This window comes from Vanellus vanellus, assembly GCF_965231255.1.
Source record: "Vanellus vanellus genome assembly, chromosome: 1".
NCBI classification, from domain to species: Eukaryota; Metazoa; Chordata; class Aves; order Charadriiformes; family Charadriidae; genus Vanellus; species Vanellus vanellus.
In genome coordinates this window covers 135,495,476-135,517,576 of record NC_138905.1, presented here as the reverse complement: position 1 = coordinate 135,517,576, position 22,101 = coordinate 135,495,476, and the positions used below count along the sequence as shown (strand labels likewise).

Below are 22,101 nucleotides of genomic sequence, written 5' to 3'. Positions count from 1 at the left end.
CAATTAGTAGATCAAACAGAAATAGCACATTTCAGTTGCTTACTTGCTGAGCTGTAAAAACCTCAAACCAAAAAAGTAAACCTCCCTTTGCTAACAGTTCTACCTATAGCATCCTCTCAACCAGTTTACATCAGAGAGAGTTATACATTTGATTTTAAAATGACTCAAAGATCCAAGACAAGAGCAGACTTCTAGTGATTCCAGTGGATCTTGCACCTGTTCCTCCAATCTCTGTTAATTACGTGCAATTAGCAGTGTATTTTTAATGGAGGTTTATGAAAGCAATGGCTTCGGAAGCAGCTTTCTTTGTTTCAAAAGATCTCGGACTGTATGCACAGGGAATAGATTAAAGCGCTGCATAGATCACGTGGAGCTGCTGTTGAATTAAGCTAGACCTGTCTCTAGTCTTCTGGTCTACATCCATTCAAAAAATGCTGTGCAAACAAGGATGCTGACTTTTCGGAAACAATCCCCTGGGGCAGGATTCATCTCACCTGCCTTTGGATACCCACAAATTTGGGATGCGCTGTAAATGGGGTGTCAGGTATGGCATCCCCCTGCAGTCACACCTCCAGTGCTGATGCATCCCTGGCCTTGCCAGGGCACGTGACATGGATGGGACAAGTCTCCTGCCAAGGGGGCTCGCTGCTTTGCTCAGCCTTGAGCAGTTTAACCTCCTCAGCCCAACACTTTTTCCACTTTAATCTACCCTAAGGGAGAGGGTGGGTTATATCAGGCAGACCCCTGCATGGACTCGGCCATCCTGCTTCATGAACCTGGGCCACCTCACCCCAAACACTGGGGAGCATCAATGCATGGCAGGGCGAGCAAGCAGGGCGGCTCGTCCCAGGCACCAGGAAGGGGGTCATTTTCTTAAGGGCAGGAGGCTGCTCTTGATTTTTTTCTCAGAAGCTTCACACTCATATGCAGCACCCCTCTCCAGGCAGTGAGACCCACCAGAAAATCCAGCCAGGGTGTGAACAAGCGTGAGCCTCACTGAGGGTACCAGGGTTGCCTCTGGGCATTCGCCCAGGTGCATCTCACTCCAGGATCTACACAGTATCCAGGTAAGGCTCTCTCTCTCTTCCTCTCTTTGCTGTCCGGTCTAAAATGGGCTGCCACAGAGACAGATATTTCCAGAGCTGCTGAAGACACTAAGATAGCTATTCCCTCTCTGCATTGATGAGCACCTGGTATCTAAATCCCACGGGCTTGAAAATCCTGGCTTAAAAATCCCCAAATACCTTCATCCACATATCTCTTGGAAAACCAGACCAGGGCTTCAGCCTCTCGCCTTATGTTCTCATAAGCACAGGTCACCAGGAGCCAGAACAGCCCACCCAGAGAGAAATCACCTACCGTATTTTAAAAAAGTGAAATCAAATTCCTCCCCCATCACCCCAAGCAGTTTAAAATCAGCTCAGTTTATGGTCAGCTTCACCCTTCAAATAGGTCTTGATTTCTTGTAAGAAATGCAATAGCTCAGGGATCATGTTCAGAAATAGCACAGCTATTATCAAAGAACATTTCATCCAAAGGGACACCCTCCAGACTGGTGGGTCACCAGTTACAAAATTCCCTCCCCATCAAAAGAAGGGCAGCCTTTGCTTAAAAACATGTCTGTAGTGTTCAAAAACCAAAAATGGTTCACAGGAAGAGTAGAAGAGCCTTAAAATTAAAGTCTCCGTATACGCAGTTCAGACCCTCTGCTTTTAATGTTGATGGTCCTTCATTTTAATAACTGTAAACAGCAAAACTGTGCCGCCACTGCAGACAGCATTGCTAAATGAATCACGTAGTTGATTCCTAGCAGGCATACAAATACTTTCAGGTAGAGAAGACAGAAAACATTTTAAAGCCAGTACACAATACAGCACCAGAAAGAGCTACATTTGCCCTTTATTAAACAAACAAACAAAAAATTTAAAAAGGATAAAAATTAGCCTGGCATGGATTATGGAACAAAACTGTGCCTGGTACAAACAGTCCAAAGCAGGACAGTTTGATGACATCCACACTGCTTCGTAAAACAGGGGCAGAAACTGGTCGGGCAGGTTCACTCTTTTGGCCATGCATCTCCTCCAGGTCCAGCTCATGTCTCATTGGTCCTAAGACATTTTTGTATGATTGTACGGCCCTCAGATATTTTGGTGTGTTTTCTTCCCCCAGATAGTGGGAAATAACACAAATGCCACCTGCACCATTGGGATGCTTTTACTGCATGAAGCTGAGAGCACAGCTTATATTTCCAGGGGTGTGATGTGAGGGTGTGTGGGTACGTAAAGCTGCAAATCCCCTGGGATGGCAGGAGGGGGATCCAAGCTGAGCAGAGGCTGTTCGACACCCTGCCTGGGGATGCTCCCTGGCACATGTCCTTCCTAGCTGGGTTAGCTGGCCTGAACCACAATTTTCTCAGTAGCCATGAATTAAACAGCATGGATGACCAGAGGCCAGTGCTGCAGTCCATACCTTGGCATGGTTTTATTAACAGATACAGACATAGCTGGCCACCATTTGAGGAGCCCATGCCAGCATCTTATGCAGACTTAATGCTTTCTGCCCATAGCTTTCTCCTTATAAGAAAGGAATTTGCTTTCGAGCATGGCAGAGCTGTGCATCCACAAGCTCTCAAAACGCACTCCTAAGCACAGAGCCCTCCCTGGTGCTTGACAGACCAGCAGCGTGTGTGAGCGTGTGCCCCCAGAGGGGAATCAGGAGGTAAAAGCGCTCACGTGTGAGAAAGAAGCGCAATTCCACATAGCTATTTTGTGTTCCTCCCAAAGAGTGCCAGACAGCTAAGTCAGAGCAGTGCGCACGGTTTCATGCGTCTGGGAGCTGAACACACACGACACGCAATGTCTCAGCACAAATGTGTGACTGGCGCGCTTTGGTTTTAGCACAGTTAGGGAACGTGCACATTTGTACATGTACGTGTGAACCACAGGCATCTCTCAGAAGTAGGATACAGACGTGCCGAGAGAGCAAGACTGCCAACACTGTAAGAGCTTGAGTCAAACCGTCAGGAGCTGGATCCCCTTGAAATGGATGGATCTGTGATGGTCTGCATACGCTGAAGATCTGTCTTTTGAAATAAAATATTCTTTCAAGGAGTTTGAAGTGTTAGCTTAAGTCCTTTTCTGAAAAGAAGCCTTTTTCCTAAATGCAACAAAACACAATGCAGCTCGTTGCCTGGTGCTGGCCACCAGGATCAGGCCCACTCCCTGTAACGCATGCACCTACAGGAGCTGTGGCTCTCATTGGCAGGGCAGGCACTGTGGGATCACCATTGCAATTAGACGGGAAGTACCTACACCAAAGGCTTGCATACACTGCATTAGGAGAAGTCTGGCTATAGCTGATTCACCTTTGAGCCTGCATCCTTGAAGGAGGCCGGCTGTGGAAGGCAGTTTACCGGAGAAGTGGGACACATCAGCTGCACCTCCCGTGGGCTGCACGCACACTGCTAACCAAGCTAAGCAGAGGAAAGCCAGACCTGCGTATGCCTGCACTTTCTGGCTGCAGGATACACAGGCCCTTAGTGACATTACAGTGCTTAATGTTATAACTTTATCCTGCTAGGTCTCACTATGTGATACATGGGTGCTTTCTACCCAAAAGAGCTTTTACAACCTAGCCCAGGTATCCCTGGATTGTGCTGCAATCTCTAACTGCAGCTTGCCCATACCCCGGACTGTGTCTTTAGTAAGAGCAAGCACTGACAAACACTAATGGTTTTCTTAAGATGTTGATGATTAAGGTAAGTTTCTTAATAAGATCCTGATTAAAGTAAGTTAAGTCAGTTTTCCTCTTTCATCTTTAAGATAGGCAAATCACACCCTCCTGCTCTGATCCTGCAGAGACTCAAGAGCAAACTCCAGCTCAGCAGAGCTAAGGGACTCTCCTCCTCCTCCTGCAGATATGTCTTGGCCCCAGCGCTTGTTAGGGCTCTCACGCGCAGACAGATGCTGTGGCAGTATCCATGCCCAGAGGTTACCCTTTTCTAAAGGCTTGCACGTGCAAAATGAGACAACACGTTATAATTCAAAAGTTAAACTGCTCCAAGGCAAGCTGAGATGTTTTTTTCTTATCCGGTTAATAAAAACAATGATACCCACAGTACAGGGGAAAACAAGGACTGAATTAACCGTGCTTGCTAGCTGTGGGCTGTGAAAGCACTGGCCTTTCCCCAGTGCTCAAACACTTCTCCAAACACAGAGGTGAAACCAGTCTGCCCTGATGAAACATCTCCTTGGGAACACATCAGGCTGCAGCCTTTGCCACCGCTGTGTGGACGCTCATGCGCCCTTGGTCCCGCTTGGGCGGAGGCACAGGCCGTGGCTTCTACCCGCTGACACCATGGCTACCTCTGGTCTCTGCTGTCTCTTGGTTAGGCAGCTGAGGGACTGCGGTCAGGCAGGGATCCCTCACCCGCACTGGCAGGGAAAGGTTCCTCTTGCAGGCAGGCGTCCAGCCCCGCTGAGGACAAAACCTCTGACCTGCGGCAAACAGAGGCCCCACCTGCACTTAGCCACAGCAGCCAGCCTAGGTCTAAGCTGCACCCATCAGAAGGGGCCCAGAAGAAGATGCAAAATGGCCCCAGATGATGGCCCATAGGTCAGACAGGCTTAAAGGGAGCAGCAACACTTTTATTAGGCTTCCAGCTGCCTGTTCCCCCACCTGGGCGACCCGTGGCTCAGCAAGGCTTTGGCACAGTCAGGCCCACAGCCCCTGGGCTGCCTTGGGCCTCCCCTCTGCAACAGAGGCACTGGGCACCACAAAATGGCAGCCAGGGAGTATGATATGGTGAGTGACCACATTAAAACCTTGTAAATCGTGACACTCAGCCCCGTGCTGGGCAGACGGGCGGAGAGCCCGTCTTGAGGGATGGGGGGGAAGCAAAGCAAGACTCAGAAATAAAGGAAATTATGAAAAACTCCAGCTGAGCCCAAAAATAGCTTGGAGGCGCTGGTTCCACTGGGGCTCGAACCCAGGACCTTCTGCGTGTAAAGCAGACGTGATAACCACTACACTATGGAACCGCCACGTACACCCAGCGCCCCGGCACTGCCCCTATCGACGAGACATGCTGGCGCGCCTCCTTCCTCCGCCCCGCCCACGTAGGCGCGGCGCGCGGGCGGGCAGCCGTTGCGCGGGCGGGCCGCCAGCAGGGGGCTCCCTGCGCTCGCGCTCCCCGCCTCACACCGCCCCCCGCCCTCGAGGCCACCGGGCCGCGGCGTTTGGCCGTTGGCAGCTCGGCCTGTGGTGGGGTAGGTTGTTTTTTTTTTGTCGTCTATGACGTCAGACAATAACTGCCTTGTTTCGTCTGTTACGTTTTAGCGGGGGGGTTCTGCACTCCCTGCATTACCTCAATCCTCACCGTACCAAACCCTCACATCCCAAAAGGAGTGGCTTGTCGAATGTACAAATTAAGGGGCCTGCCTTAAGGTACAAGCAGAAACTGTCATTTGGAATATAAAAGACAGGTTTGTTAATTTTCAGAAGTGTGCGGTGCCTGTAAGCAAAACAGTGTATTGTTTGTTGGTAAATATCATCGTTGCCTTCACTCTTGAAACGAATAATACTATTTTGCTGAAGCAGCAGGTGGTTTACTGTTATAAGGCAGAAAAATTTGCCTTTTTGTCATTAGAAGCAATTTCATTAGGATAAGGTGAAATCAGAGGTGAAAAACATTATTTCCGTAGACTTTGCTGACCCCTTACCATGTACGTGCTCCATGACTGCTCTTAGTGGTTGGCAGTTCCCAGTCTTTAAAAAAACAATAAAAAATAATTTAAAAAATCATTTTACATACTGATCATTAGTGTGTGAGTCAAATCTGTGTGCCCTCCTGACCTGGAGAGCCTGATATAACCCAGAGGCACCTTTTGGGAACAGACAGTCTGGTGGGCTTGAGGCTTCCAGATGTCAGTTTTGTACTGTCTGTGCAGCTTATGGTTCACCAGAGCAACAAAATGCAGATCAGACTGTCGTTAGGCAACTTTTGTGTCCATTTCTTTTTCCTTGTGTTGCTTTACTAAGATTTGGCAGAACTCGAGTGCTGTAGATAGCTGTCATCTCTATAGGCTCTCAGTGGAGGATGACGCTAACTTGTGAGGGAGGTAGAGTGTGCAAATTAGGTCATTAGTCATTGCTTCCCAGAATAATTTGCATTCATCTGATAATTTGGGAAATCTTCCTTTTTTTAAAAAAGTGTTCTCATTTTTCAGAAGGTATCCTGATAATTTTCATAATGTTCTGGTCTAGTTTCTTGGCCTTCAGGAGTTTGGAGGCCCTACAGCTGCCTTTCTTTCACATTCCTGATTTTGTGCTCTTTTTGACAAGGATGCTGCTAGTTTTGGTGTCTTCTATTCATCATTTCACCCAGAAATGTCTGGGGGGGAGAGATTTCTATTCCTGTTCACCCAAATTAACCTACTTCTGATTTGTGAGAACAGATTTCTGCCATCTCACTGACTGAGACAGAGTTTAAAATTGTTCTGGACATTTATTTCTCTCTTCATTTCTTCTGTTCTTTTTATTCTTTCTGCTTGTGACTGGACGTCCAGGTCTCCCAGGCAGGGACTTGTCCCCTGGATAGTACTTTAAAATACTCCATTGGGTCACATGAAAATCCTTCTTTGAGCTTGGAAGGGTAAGAGGAGGGGAACCATGGCCAGGGCTCAGAAGCAGCACATTCCCTTCAATTATGGTTATCTTCAGTCTTTCTGAAAAATATCAGTTACATCACTTTGTAGTGGGTGCTTCTGAGAAACAGGCCTGAAGCAGAATTTGAATTATGTATGTGGAATGCCTGCATGGAGGCTTGCTCAGGAGATTAATGTTTCCAAAGTATTTGGAAAACAGAATACGTGCTATTGCATCAGGAAGGGCTGCTTGTAAAGGGATTTCCCAATTTCTGTGCTAACAACATAACTGGGGTTTTTTCTTGTCATGCTAGACTGCTCAACAACATATTGTCAGATTTTTTTGACCTACTTTCTGTTGCAGCTGTTGATGCTTGCTAAAACCCTTTTCAGCATCTTAAGCATGTGCATGATACCTGACTGCTGAACAAAAAAGCAGTAGTATGTGTGTCCTTGTTGGTTGAACTGGTATGTTCTCTTTGCCCTATGTAGAAAGGAGAATAGTCTTGTTTGGTACAGCCTACGTCCTTGGACTTGAACAGGAAAGGTTAATTTAGAAAGCACATTTGTGTTTCCTCAAGTTGCATGTTATTTTGATCCCCAAACGTAACTGGAGAGGTGGCTCGGTCCAGCAAGACTGACTCTTTATCAGGTTGCTTGGTCACGTCAGACCTAGAGACAGAGGATGAACAACTTCCATGAATAACAAAACACGCAGTGGAGGCTTTATGTCCAACAGAACCTAACAGCTAAGGGTTTGATCCCTCTCCCATTGATCTTGGATGAAACATCTTTGATGGATTTGTTGGCCATTGGAACAAACCTTATAGCCTCTCATTATGCAGAGTAAATCGGTAAATGCCAATATAGATGAATTTATCAGGTACAGTAAATGTTTTATAAATAACGTGTATCCCCAGAGTGCAGTGGAAAGAGGTTATGATGTATTTTTGCTTGCATGCATTTTGGCAGAACAGCGTGATCATACATAAATGATTAGCTACTGTAACTCTGATCAGGGAAAGTGCATCCTGCCAGAAAAACAAACATCAAAACTCTTCTGGGTCATGCAGAATTATCACGCCTGGTATGTATTCCATTTACTGTCTTGTCTCACAGGAGAGGAACAGCTCTGAAAGTGGAAGCTTGTGTCTGGGACTCCAGAACCTCAAAAGGACTAGCTCAGTCAATCAAACCAGTGCATTCACACAGTGCCTGCTGATTTGCTGGTTTGGCACTTTAAATATCTTTTGCACATTAATAAATGTATCCATTCTGTCACAGTAAAGGCAGTTGTCTGTTTGTCCCAAAAGGTGATTTGATCACTCTGTCCTTCACAGTGGTGGTTGATGCCTTTAGAAGTGACGCCAGAATGATGGCAAAAATTTCATGAAAATAAAACATTACAGTGTTATTAGACCTTTGGGGCAGGGACAGGAGGGTGAAGATCTTGCTTTATTTGTCTCTCTTCTCAGAAATCTTTTGCTCCCTACCCAGTCCTGGTGGGACTCCATCACATGGAGAGGCTGCAGAGCAAGGAACACCCCACAGAAGTGGCTGCTGTGCTCTGTTCTATCACTGCACAGCAGCAAGCAGCCCCTCCTGGCTTTCAGAGAGAGGTGGAAAGACAGACTGGGGGTCAAAGTGGTGTATAGGTGCTGAGGACTGGGCTCAAGTCTATACTGGTGATATTACAATACCATACTTCTACTGACAGGTAATATTTTTGAGTGGTTTGGTGCTGTGTGTGTTCAAAACTATAGTGTTCCCACACTATCAATATACTGCCCCATGCCAGAAGCAGCAGATTCCTCAGGGGCTGTTGTGGTAGCAGTGGGCAGTAATGAATCACCTTGGGTGTGACAGCTCTGCCCTTCCTTGCGCACCTGTGTAGTCATTGAGAGCCTGTGTGTCCTGGTTTGAGGACACTGTGGTCAGCAATAGTGAGGAGCTAGGTCAGAGGTGCGGCCCCTGCTGCCAGGGGTCAGGGTTTGATTTCAAAGCATGCAGTGCCATGGATTCCTGACCTCACAGAGGAGCAACGTTGCAGTGTTCTCAGCTTGTCTGATCCTGTTCCAGTAGTTGAACGAGGAGCAGATGAGACAAACCGTGAACCAAGTCCACTGAATTCCAGTCACGTGTTTATGGGGATGTGCATCCACAGGAAGAAATTAAATGTGCAGGCATTAGTGCAGTGCTTATGAGTGCAAGATTTGAGTGCTTCATACTTGTTCCATTATCCGCGTATGACAGTGTTTTGGAGAACACCTATATCACTAATATGCAGATACAATGTCTCGTAGTAAATTCAGTATTTCTTTCCTTAAGGGCTTTCATAACCATGCCAGTTACATCAGATAACCAAATACCTGGACAGCCCTTCTGTTTTTTTCCAGTGTGCTAGATCTGCTAAAATGCAAATCATTGCCTCGACACAGCAGAAAGGCTGGTCCACTTGAAAGAGATCATGTGACTTCAGATGCAAAGCCGATAACTTCAGCCCATCCCTTTCTCTGCCTGAGATTCAGGAGGCATGGTGACAAAACAGCTTTTCAACAGCACACGTACAGCACAGCTGTAGGGCTGCAGTCATGAGCTTTCACATCAGGCTGGACGATGAAAACGCCGTTTTCCCCTGACTATTTCTGAAGAGCAATGCTCAAGAAATTGCCTCTCAGGAAGCTGTATAAATAGGTGGAGAGCAAGTGCATTGCAGCTTCTGAGAGCTCCAGATCCCCAGAGAGAATTGAAGCACCTGTTCTGCAGAGCTGCACCCCTTATTGTGCAGTTCTGCTTCCAAAACGGGGCTGCTTTCTCTTAAAAAAAAGAATCTTCTAAAGGTACTCTTGTGGAAAAAAACTCGGTGTTGCTGAAGCAGAAAGAAAAAACAGGTAATATCTTTGGGTGGGGTGTATATATATATATTTAGCTTGCTTTTAAAGAGCAAATTTACTTCATCCTAAGTCTGTGTAGGGCATGACAGATGTATGTGGGACTGTTTATGATTTTACGTTGAGAAAAATCAGTGTGCTTCAAGCTATAACGTTTGACCTGGACTGGATCACTTATCCAGAACTTCGGAATACAGATGAGGTCAAATAGCTTTGAGACAACTGTATTTTATGTAGTATTTGTTTTAGGAAAAAGTATTTTTATAATGATAATTCTGGACCTTTTTCTGATACTTAACAAACTTTATTAAAACAAATATGAATTTTAGCAGAACCATGAATTTCATCTTTAAACTGGCTCAGATTTCAACACATATTTACTCTATTCTGGAGCCTTGCTTTTTCATCACTTTCCTCTTTCAAGTAAGGAGAATTAAATGGCGTGTCATTAAGACCCTGCTCATTAACTGCAGGATGGTGCGTGATTTGGTTTTTCCTTTTCCTCCAGGATAATAGGCTACAACAGTTGCTGACTTTTATGCTCTGGTTGGGTACAGTGTACTAGAGCTAACTTTGCTTCAGGAATTTTAGTTTTCTCCTTGCTTCCTGAAGGAATCTCCCCCTAGAGGCGTTTAACCTTTCTGGAAAGTAATATGATGGTTTTGCTTATACTTCAAGGTGATCTTCACCCCATTTGTGCACTTGTATTTGCTACTCCCCCTCTCTTTTAAAAACATTCTCCCCAAAGTCTTGCTGCACAAACAATGAGGCTACTTGCTTTGTTTGTTTATTTTCTGCCCCCAAAAAAAGTGTAAAAGTTTTGTGTAAATGTGTCCTTTATTGATTGTAAACAACATGAACTGTTGTTTACAATCAATATCTATCATTTTTCTACAGATCCTCTTTGGATTTGCATGCTGTTCCTGAATTCAGTGATTGCTTGAACAATCTCTGCCTGTTCACACCTTTGCAGCTCTTGCTTTCATTTCTTTTTGCAGTGCATTCTTGTGCTCAGGAATATGAGTCCACCTTAATGAGCTGGTCCATCTTCATCCTATTCTCTTTCAGGCTTTACTGGCTTCCAAGTATCTTACTACATCCATTCCCTATTGATTCCTGGCCCAAACACTAAGATCTATCAACACAGCCATTGCTAGAAATGATTCCATCAGTTCTATATTGAGTTTAGTCATGCTCCTCTGAGCAGGCTGAAGAAATTATCTGTAAGAAAAAAGGCTTTCTCATTTCTTTCTTTCACATATAATTATCACTGAAGGACACTAAACAGAAACGTCAGTTTGTCCCATAGATGTAAAATAACAGAGACCTAAACACATACTCCATTGCCTATGTTTGATGTTCTTATATCAGCCCCTTGGTAGACCAAATTCAGCATTAGTGTCAAAATTACAGCTCTTGTGTGCCATAGCCAGGTTCTCTTTCACTTTGTTAGTTGACTGTGGCTGCTTCGTCCCACTTTCTGCAGGGTGGGTCATTTAGCTAATGAAATCTTTAACTCATCTCTAGATTCCTGTCCTTGACAATCCCAACTCTGGCAACAAGACAGCTTTGAAGACTTGTCTCTCCACAGCTACTAACCTGAGGGTCATGGTTTAATGTCTGGGTTCTCTTCTCTAGGCTATTTTGCTCTTTCCTGTGTCATTCCCTCAACAATGCACAGAAGCAAATCCATCATAAACTCATGTTATAGCATCTGTTTCTCAGTTCTCTGCAGTCCTTATTTCCAAAGGAAAACAACTGAAAAGAAAGTCTGTGAGTCACAAAAAATGAAAAAAATGTCAGTATGAAAGAACACCAAAGCCCCTGTCGTTGGAAGCATCCACCCATCCATCCATCTGATCTTTATGGAGAAAACTCTCCCTTTCTCATCACGTCTCCAACCACATGTACCTTCTAAAACATGTTATGGGAGGAGATTGTAACTATTTGTTCACAAGTACTTTTGAGAAAGGGGTGAGTAGGGAAAGGAGGCACATTGCTGGAGATAGCCATTGAAACAACTTGTAGGTGAAGTAGCATAATTGTGGAAGTCCCATCCCAACAAAAGTAAAGGGAGAAGCCTTTCATTCTTTGTTTATCAAAGGTAAGAAACAAATGGGACAAAGCCGGATTAAGAAGTTAAAGCGTAGTGGCTCTTATTCATATGGCTTCCATATCCTCAGACTTGACCTAGCTTACACTTGTCTGCCAGAAGCACAGCTCATCTAATTTTAAAAGATAAGGTATGCTTGAAAGGATGGCTGGCTGCCCAAAGGACCTGCAGCCTGATTTCATTAAAAGTCAGCTATAAATCTTTACAAGATTTCCATTATTCTTGAGGCAGCCTGGTCTTTACGTGACTGACAAACTGGAGGCCTGATTGATTTTGGGCAGCACCTATTATGTCCAGATCAAATGGTGCTGATTCATTATCTCTGTAAATCAGGCTCTTGACAGCTCAGGTTCTGAAACCTAAATTTCTGGGCACTTGCTGCAGTGTTACCTTCAGTGACTCCTATCCAGAAAAAGAGCAGCATGTGCCACTCCGGCTTAGCTTGGTGCATGTCTATTGGCCTGGTTGGAATGACATTTTATTTTGCTTCAGTGAATGGGCTGTATATTCAATACCTGTCCATCACAAAATTGCCTTTTTGCTGAACTGAAAGAAATGTAGCAATTTCTTGGAGTTATATTTAAAAATGGGACAGATCACTGGCCTGTAGAAATTGAATTACTGCCTGCTTTTTAGTGAACATGACAGATTCTCTCTTAAGGGTAAATCAGTGGTATAGTATCCAGAATGCTAACACAGCATTATGTCCCAAATTTGCATCCAACTACCTTGTATCTCTGAAGCCTTTTTTGATGCTTTGGCAAAAGCCCGGCTTTCTGTTTCATCAGCCAACATTTGGGGGAATTTTGTAACAGCAAATGATTCTTCAGCAGACATTGCTACACTGCATAGTAAGTAGCTCACAGAAATGATTCTAATGTTTTAAATGCTTGGGTTTAAACCTTTGTCCCCATGGAAGGTCTTCATGGCCTTTGCCTGGTATTTTTCTATGCCTTTGCCCAGGAAGGCAGGGTTTGGCATGGGGCAGGAGTTGGCTTGAACCAACATACCTGGGGGCTGGAGGGGAGAGATTTCTTTCTTTGGAGCTTCCTTTCCACTTGTTCATGATTCTTTAATCAGGCAAGAAGGGCAGAAAGTGAATTTGCTGGGCCTGGGTGGAGACCGTGCTTGCTGGAGTCTTCGGTAGGTGTGACTGGTCTGGAGTCTGGACATGCAGGTTGATAGCCAGAGTGGCTCTGTAGCCAGCAGAGAAGCCATCAAGAAATAGGGTAGTAGTTTAAATGTTTGCTATAACCTTTTTAGGATGCAGATATTTGGGACTGAAGGTGATAATTACTCCCCCGGACTAACTCTTTGATGGCCAGGTTTGGCCTTTTCAAGAGGTTTAATGTTAGGATATGTTTGTGCAAGTTTTCCTTCAAGCTTTGAATGTATGTTTCAGGCTTTATTTACTGCTATCACCATAAAATTTCTGTCCCTATGTCTCTATCTTTTTTTATTTCTTTGCTCAAGGAGGTGCTAGAAGTCCACGAATTTAGAGGTAGGTGGAGGGAAGAGTGGGGATGACTGGGAGAAAAGCTTAAGTCATTGAAAGTAGGGTGTGATAGTTAGATCCCCATTTGTTGGGTCAGCCTTTTGTTTGCTATGGCTTGGGTGAAGTCTTGAGAGGTGTGATGATTCTGTTTGGGGCTTCCAATGGCCAGTTGCTGGGCTCATGCTGACCTGCCCTTTAATGGAGATAGTCTTGCTGCAATACGACTTAGATTGTAAGCTCTATTTTGCTCTTGGTCCTAGTCTTCACATCACAATTAAAGTTGTGGCTGGATGGTTTAGATGGACTAATGAAGACCTGAGATTCTCCTAAGAGGCCAGGTGAGGAGATGCTGTTCAGGAAAACAACAATTGTTTGGAGATAAGACATATTTGAGCTATTAGCAATATCAGTGCTGTATTTCATGCTGTCAAAGCCATTGATTGGCTCAACATGAATGTAACAGCACTTGTTTGGATTTCATGGTATCTTCTTCAGAGGGAAGAAAAGCAGTGCATTGTGGGGAAAAAACCCTTAAAACCTTCTTTCCTGAAATAAATACTGATTCAGAAGGTGGCAGACTCAGCTCAAGTGTAGGATACCCTTGTGTTGTGGGACCCTGAAAAAAGTCCAACAACTGTAAACAGTTGTGTGATATTAACATAACTAACATAACATAACATAACAATATATATAAACTATAAATAGTCCCACAACAATAAATGTGTTTAACAATTGAAATTGAAAATAGGCTAGTTATCCATTTGTGTTTTTCTCTCTCCCTTATCCTCCTGTTATTGTTACTTCTACTAGTAAAGCCAACGGAAATGTAGTTAAGCATTCATTTTATGCTGATGAATTTCTTCTTTGCTTTAAAATTCAAGTTAAAAGAAAAGGAATATCAATGAAGCAAAACAGCAAATGCAATAACTTAGATGTGTCAGACATGCTAGAGAGAAACATGTATCCCTGGCGACAGGGAGTGAGAACGGTCAGTGTGATCATATAAGAAATCTTTAGCTGAAACAAAGTTCAGTCTCTCTAAGAGCATCAGTAACTTTCTTGTTACTTAGAAATTGAGCCATTTTGTATCTCAGGGAAATTTGAACATTTGAACTTGTTGATTAGGAAGTATATTGCATTAGTGAATGATACCAGTTAGTGAAGAGATGAGCAAGTGCCAGGAGAAAAACCCAAAGGCCACACTGTAAAAAGTACTTTGTTCATTTTTTTAATGAAACCAAATCTTTTATTTAGAATGTTTCAGTAGAAATGCAACAGAAAATTAGATATTTTATTTAAATGAAATCTGATAATGACACAATTTGCTATGGCACTGTTTCTCCTTGTAAATTCAGTGATGGTGACACTGAGGTATAAAAAGATAAATGGGGTGGTAGGGCACATTTTCAAATCAATGGAGTGTTAGGAGGGCTACCGTTTGGAGTTTTTTTTAGCAATAGTATCAGATGTAATTTGAAGTCTTTAAAATTCTGCAGTTCCAATTTTCAAATCACAAGAATGAAGAGTAACATTCCTCTGTGGTCCCTTGTCCCTAGTAGTAAGGCTTTAAATAGCTATGCTTCAGATTAAGAAATCACTGGTGCATTTTAACTTTCAGCTAACACGTAAAAAGTAAACTGTATTAGTGGGTCTTGAATGCAAGCTGAGAGTGATCAGTCATGAAAAAGAAACCTACCATGGTTCATCAGGTCCAGTTTGTGTAGGATGTGCTGTACAGTAATTTTTGCATGAGCTGTAGGTACTTTAGATTCTGTGTTGTCAAATACTTTCTTTTTTTCTCTCTGTTCCTCCCTCCCAATCCTCTCCCTGTTAGGAGTGCTAGGAAGAGCACATGACTCCAGAGGGGTATAATCCTCATTGCTGAAGGAAGAACACAGGAAATGTGTGTAACGCTAACAGCTAAGAGAAACATGCTTCGTATCAGCAGCAATTAAAACTGATGGGCAGCATCATTGGAACCATGGGGTGCAGCAGTTCTGTAGCTGACAGAAAGTCAGAGAAAGGTGAGTGCTGCCTTTGTCTTCAGGGTTGGTGGTCATTCTCTCTGTAACACCAGAGGAGGATTGCAAGGTAACGTTTCTCCCCAGTCCTGTTGTCAGGGTCCTGACTTGTTCAGAGAAATTTATTTTCTAATTATCCTCTTTTTAAAAGAGTGCATAAAAGAGTGCTGGCTGAGGTCAGAAGGCAACTGTAGACCACCTCTAACATCTACAGATTGGGCTGGAAAAGATTCACAGCATCAGGGACAGAAGCTGAATTTCAGATGTGTCTACGCTTGCTCTGTCACTGGCAAAGCGTGTGTGATAAGGTACTGAGGGGACCTTTTATGGTCTTGCACAACGTATGATTCTTGGGCAAACTACCTAAATTTCCCTGCTGTTGGGTGACCCCAATTATGAAACAAATGTAATAAAGCAGAGCTGTTACAATGTCTCTCAGAATCCATTTTCTGCCATACCAAGTGCCTGGCCTGAAATTCTCTCTGATAGTCACTGAGGCTGTCAGTTGAAAATCTTCACAGTACCTGGTTAAATGTTCAATTAGAAAACTAATGCATCATCCCCCTGCTTTTAATCATACCACACCCTAGGATGAACACACCAGGCTTTGCACAGGCAGGTGGGTTCCAGGATTGGCCCAGATCTTTGCTCAGGCCCTTTGTGTTCTCTTTCAAGGTTTGTTATTAAAGCACAATTTACAGGTCTGCTGAGAGCCATCTTATGTGGCAGTGTGCATAGTCTTAGGAGATTATTATACTGACCAACCATGGTTGAAAAGTAAGGCTCTTTTTGGCTACCAAGCCAGGACACAAGGCACAGGAAACTGGTGACTAAGGAGCAGGAGCAACTTAGTCATGGCTACAGGGATCCAAGCTTACTGGTTTAAGAGTAGCCCTCAGCTTTGTGTACACTACTTGGCTGTCACAGCAGCATCAGTGCTGTAACTCAGCAGTGGAAGTAGAATGGAAACATCTGGAGTCCCAGACCTACCCATAACTGGGAAGCGGTTCTTCCTCTTTGGGTTTGCATGCTATGCATATACGTGCCTTCCAAGGCCTCAGAGATGAGTTTCTGAGGGTGCGAAAGCTTGGAGTGGGCATGAGGAGCTGTACTCTTCTCAGTATACAGGCATCAATACACATTGCTGTGGAGCCAGGATTTGCTACCGCAAAGCTGGCTTATGGTTTTGTGTGCTTATTTGACAATGTTTTGTTCTCTCCAGTTGTTGGATGGTATTGTTTCCACACTTCAGCAGTAGTCAAATGATGCTGAACTGTCATTCTATCTGCAGCCTGAGGCTGTATATCTCTCTAATGCCTTAATAACATGAACTTAACAGGTACTTGCTGGTGTAGAGATCTTCTGCATCTGATAACAATTTCATTTACAGATGCAGTTTAGCGTAGTGTGAAAATCATGTTCTGATTCAGTCCTGAGAATAAAAGTGCTGTAATAAGTACAATTAAAAAGAATGACAGGAAATATTCTGTTAGATTTGCAACATTAACCATAGTGGTCGATATGTATCCATCTTATGTGATACCAGTGGAACTGTGCCATGTTAAGTGCTCAGGACCATTAAGCAACCCATGGGGGCTTTAATGGGAAGTTTAATGGTTCTGATGCTGGAAATCAGTTTCTGTGTTGGTGGCTGTGCTTTGCCCCTTAGGTACTCTTCTAAACAGAAAAGTTGACAACAGCCTTGCCGTGATGTGTCAGACTTTCAGGTCTGTGGTGGTGGTGAATTCTAGAAAGGACAGAAAATAAGAGAGATCTCAGAGTTTATCTAGGGTATGAAGGATGCTCTTAGTCATATAAGGATTACATTTTCTTCAGGCAGGAAAATTTTTCTAGGATGGATGTGATATCTGTAGGATGGGAGTCTTTACTGATTTTGGCCTTGTCTGGACTAGAAAACTTTGCCACTTTTTAACTATACTGTATACTTATTAATGGCAAAATAAGCAAACAATGTGCTATTATGGCACCTGTAAGCATTTTTATTTAAAAGCTTCCTTAACATTCTACATTTATTAATAGAATCACTCATCTATGGAGGTTTTTCTTTACCTGCATAACCGTCAGTTTAAGAAAAAAAATCAATCTTACTCCTAGTCTCAAAATTCCTGGTATTTGTGATTAGCTAAAATAATTGACTGGTGTAAACTGTTGTCCTTTTAGTGCAGAGCTTCTCTGTGCTATTTTGCAGAGAGAAAAAGCATTAGTATGAATTGTTGGTTGTTATTTCTTGTTTTGTTTTGTTTTTCAGTATCAACTGTTCATTTTGGCAACTGTAATAATATAGAAGCATATTCATGTTAAGACATTAGTGTTGGTTTGAGTTTCCTCCTTTCTCTTTCATGAATTTGCAGTGCTGTGAAGTGGTGATTCTGTCAAATTCTGGAATTCAGGACAATGTCAGAGTTTTGTTTCTGTGCTTCTCCTGGTCATCTCTTCATCTGCTCAGAAATGAACTCTAGATCTTGGGAGTGTCAGGAGCTAAGATCAGTGTATTCCTTTGGTCCTTGTACCTTCAGCAGAGTTGTCCTACAGCTGCTTTGATTTGTTCCTTCAAGGTCAGAAGCACAGAGACTTTTTTCTGTGTCCTATGCTGAGTTATTAAGGATTGAGTTGCTTAGGAAACTCCTTGAAGCGAGGTGTTAGCTGCAGGACTGGAGGTAAAGGCTGGACATTTCTGGTCATGTCTACTTGTTTACTGGTATCCTGTTGAGAGTACAGGGAAAAAGAGGTAAGGGAAAAGAGGTAGAGCAACAAGTCCAGAAAGAATTATGTTCAACTTTAAGTGAGTAAATGTGACATCTCGTGAGAGTAGCTTCCTGCCTTACTCTATTTTTTGTTGCCAGACAAGAATATGGTAGTAGCAATGTGGTAGCATTGGGACAGGTGCAGGATCCAATACCCCGGTGCTCTGTCTTCCTCTCGCTGTTGCGCAGTGTCAAATGTAATGCCTCTTAACTGCCCCTGTTAGTGCTCTGTAGGGCTAAGCATGTTCATACAGAGTTTCCTTCTGAGTAGAATTTAAGAAAATGACTAGATTTGGATTTGCCATTATTTCAGCTGCTCAATCTTCAAGGTAGTAGCTGCATTTTGTTCTATTTCGTATAGTGAACGGTGTCCTCCTCTGGATGATAAATCCATACTCACATAGGCCCTAAGTATCTGAAACGTGCTTTTATTCCTCTTTAGCGGATCTTAAAAAAAAAAACCAAACAGTTAACAAGTGACCGAGGAATGCTTTTCTCAAAGTATGTTGATCTTTCTGGATAGGCACTCTTAGAGCACTAGAGAGTCACAGCTCTATGAAGCGGCAGAAGTTACTGCTGAGCTCATCTGTTCCTCCTCTCCCAAGCTCATGGTTATTTCAGGCTGAGCACAGCCCCTCCAGCCTTCTGCTTTCACTCCTCCCTCCAGGTTTATCAGAGCTGCAGTGATCACCTGTAATGCTGAGGGCACCTGTAATGCTGAGGGCACGCCTGCCTGCCTTTTCTCTTGCCTTCCAGCTGGCAGTGCTACTGCCACCCACATTTCACCCCATGGCTCCTGACAGCTGTTATCCTTTGGGTACCAGGAGTAGCAGGGGGGATTGTCAAAGTGGTGGGGAGGGATCAAGTGGGCATCAACTCTTGGAGCTCCTGTCTTCCTGCACATGTCTCACTGGTGGCCGCTGTTCACGCAGCACTAATTTCTTGACATAGGTGTGAGGAGCTCTCCCCACAGGACAGTGCCCACCCCAAGACCTCTTTGTGTGACCAGATGTTCTGCTTGATAAACTTTTATCTGAGCAGCCAAAGGAATGTGATCTGTTTGTGGCGTGACTGAGGCCTGTAGGCAGCAGGCCCTTCACTCTAGGCTGCAGTCTTGGTGATTGTCCTTCAGTGAAGTTTCCAGCTATTTTCCAGACCGGGACAATAGTAGACACAACTTCTTAAAGTGCTGAGTGGGATGTGTATTCAGCACATGGTCCAAAATGGTCTTCTGACATGTCCCATTGAATTCTTGGGGTGACTGTTCATTTCTTCACCAAGCTAGCCAATGATATACCTGTATGCCTTTTGGAATGTCTATTTAAGCAACGTATTCTGCCCTTCAATATGATTTGTTACCATTTTATCCTAAGGTTTGAGTTTTGCTGGCTTGCTGATACAGCTGTGCAGGCAAAAAATTTCTGTTAAAAGAGGCTGTGACAAACTCTGCCATTACACAATGCTCATGTTATAGCTTGCAAAGTCTGAAGCTTTTTACTGCAGCTTGGTAAAGGAATACATTTTGTTGGTAGGCCAAACTGCTCTTCTTCCTTCCCTCACCTCCCCAAAACCCACATACTGCCCATCAGCTGAACATGTCTGACTTCTTACGTGGACACTGTCTTCAGGACAATGAGATGGGGAAGGTTTCTGACAATACAGGCCTGAGCAAGTCAGCTAGTTTGGGATCTGTCCCTGAAGACAGAAACAGTAAATGCATCATGTATTCATTATGAGAAAACACTTTTTCGGTCTCCCTTTTACAGAGTTTCATCTTAATGTCAACTGTGCACAATGGACTGAATTTGTCATCTCTCTGCAAAATTCTGCAAAGGTAGCACGTATGTTTTCATTGTAGATTACACTGCATCCATGTGTACGCCATTGCTTTCTGTTTTGACAGTCATTAGAGCTGCTATCCTTATCCAGAATTGGTACCGCCTTACAATGGCCCGAATAGAGATGAGGCGCCGCTATTCTCTGAGTATCTTTCAGTCAATCGAATATGCTGATGAGCAAGATCAACTACAGGTTTGTAATCTTCAATTCTTCCTGTACAAGCAGTTATGTTATCCCTATAGGACTCAAGTTGCACAAACAAAATGGATATGTGGTTATTTCTCCCTACAAATTTCTGTCCTGTATAATAAAACTGCTTCCCTGCCTCACACATGAACTAAGTTGTGTGTATACATATATATATAAAATTAGATAAGCAGCAGGACACCATTCTGCCCATACAACCATATCTAGGTTAGAGGTTCCTGTGGAACAGTTCTGTTAGCCAGGGATTGCAGGTCATCCCACTATGGGTGATCTTAACTGTGTCTGTGAGGCAAGATATGTATAGCAGAGATATCTGCATGTCAGCATGTCAACCCAGGCTTCCTTTAGGGTCAATTCAGGGAATTAGGAACTTCTAGGGCTTTGTGTTCATTCTAGCATCAGGGTCTAAAGTTAGTTTAGTGCACAGTAGTAGTATCTTTCTATTGACTACAAAGGAAGTCTAGGGAAATAGTCTGGTTGATTGGCAGGATGAATTACACCCAAAAATGTCAGTAGCATTGATACAGCCCTGAAACTTTGTATGTATTCATATAGTGTCAATCTACTAATTCACAGCAAAGAAGGAAGGGAGTAAGCCAGTTTTCTAGTAGGACACAAGTAGTGTCATTATTGCAGGCTGATGCTATGGGAACGTATAGTAGTGTCTTAGATCCCCCAAAGTGGGAAAATGTTAGTATTTGAGTAAGGAAAGAGAATGTTAATGCTTGTTGGATCCCCTAAACTGATTAGTGTGTACTTGTTCTTTTCTTTTCCATACTCAGCTGTCCAACTTTTTCACATTCATGCTGGATCACTGTACTAATCCTGATGCAGGTAAGGATAAAAATCAAAGTAATATGGAGAATCTATTTGAAAAAACGGATGTGAGGGAAGTTAATTTTCAATGTGATGTTTACAGCCTATGGCACATGTTGGGGCTGAGATTTGATTTCCCAAATACTGTAATAAGAATTTTATCCTGTAAGTGTTGACTTTGCTCAATATCTACTCGATGAAGGAAGGTGGAAGTCAGAACAGATACCTGTTGTCCTTATGAGAATACTCAGAGGTGCTCAGAGTGCTTTCTTATATGTTATTGCCCTTAAGCTGTTCTAATGGTAGCCTTACTGATGCCAGTTTTCACAGCTTTCTGTGCATGTTTTCTTAAACTATGAGATGTGATTACCAGAAAGACTGTGTCTAGTTGGTTTGGGGCAGGTGTAGTCAAAGAGGTTGTCTTCAAAGAAATTACTCTCCTTTTTCTATTTTTTTTTCCCTGAAGCAGTTATGGACCATTTTTAAATTTAATTTGTTCTAGATTTCACTGCAAAATATGTATCAGTATGTGGATGATTAAAAATGAAATAAATTTAAACTGCTGGAGATAAATCTTTAGAAACCATCTCAATTAAAGCCCAGTTATTCAAAGGATAACCTTTAATTTTTGAAGTATTTTGGTATCCTTGGACAAAATTTACTTTTGAGGTCAAGCTCAACAGAAGGACAAACTGAAAGTGATTCTTAAGTCCAGAAAACAAACATGACTGCCCTGAACAAATTGAGAATAGATCTAATCCCAGAGGAGTTAAAAAGGAGACTGTCCCCTTCTTATTGAATTACAAGAGAATGTCCTTCCTTTTTCATCTGGTCTAGCCACAGGTTATTACAATTAAAATTTGCACTAGACACTTTGATAGAAGGATAAAACCACCATCAAAACCGTTAAGTGGTTCAGTGTTCTAATGACAACCACTAGAAATGGCAATTTTTCTCTCTTAAATACTTTAGAGGGCCTAATGCTCTGTATGCTCTGCAGAAAAAGAAATTCTGTCTGAGCCTTGCTCCAAAGCCAAGGCAGATGATACAATAGTCCTTCCTTTGTTTTTTTCCATTACCACTGTATTCTGAAAAAAAAAAAAAAATCTGCTTTAGTCATTTAGCTTCCTGGGAAGGAATTGGCAAACTTAAAGACAATCAGACACAGCTCACTTCATCTACTTCTACATGCTGAGAGTGCACCTCGGTTCAGCTTTTCCACCTGAGTGGGAAACACAGTAGTAGTGCTTGGTCTGATGTTTGGAAAAATAGTGTTAATCTCTATTTTCATTATAATATTAAAAGGGAAT

General features: G+C 43.2%; 1 protein-coding gene across 1 annotated transcript in view; it reads left to right on the top strand.

The window, feature by feature from the left end:
* Positions 1-15,103: 15,103 nt before the first annotated feature.
* PPEF1 (protein phosphatase with EF-hand domain 1) overlaps positions 15,104-22,101 on the top strand; it is a gene marked incomplete at both ends in the record, with an annotated part of 30,381 nt that continues 23,383 nt past the window's right edge. The window contains 3 exons of the mRNA XM_082498759.1: positions 15,104-15,167; positions 19,833-19,960; positions 20,758-20,809. Coding sequence (XP_082354885.1) covers positions 15,104-15,167; positions 19,833-19,960; positions 20,758-20,809 — 244 coding nt within the window. The remainder of the gene's footprint in view (positions 15,168-19,832; positions 19,961-20,757; positions 20,810-22,101) is intronic.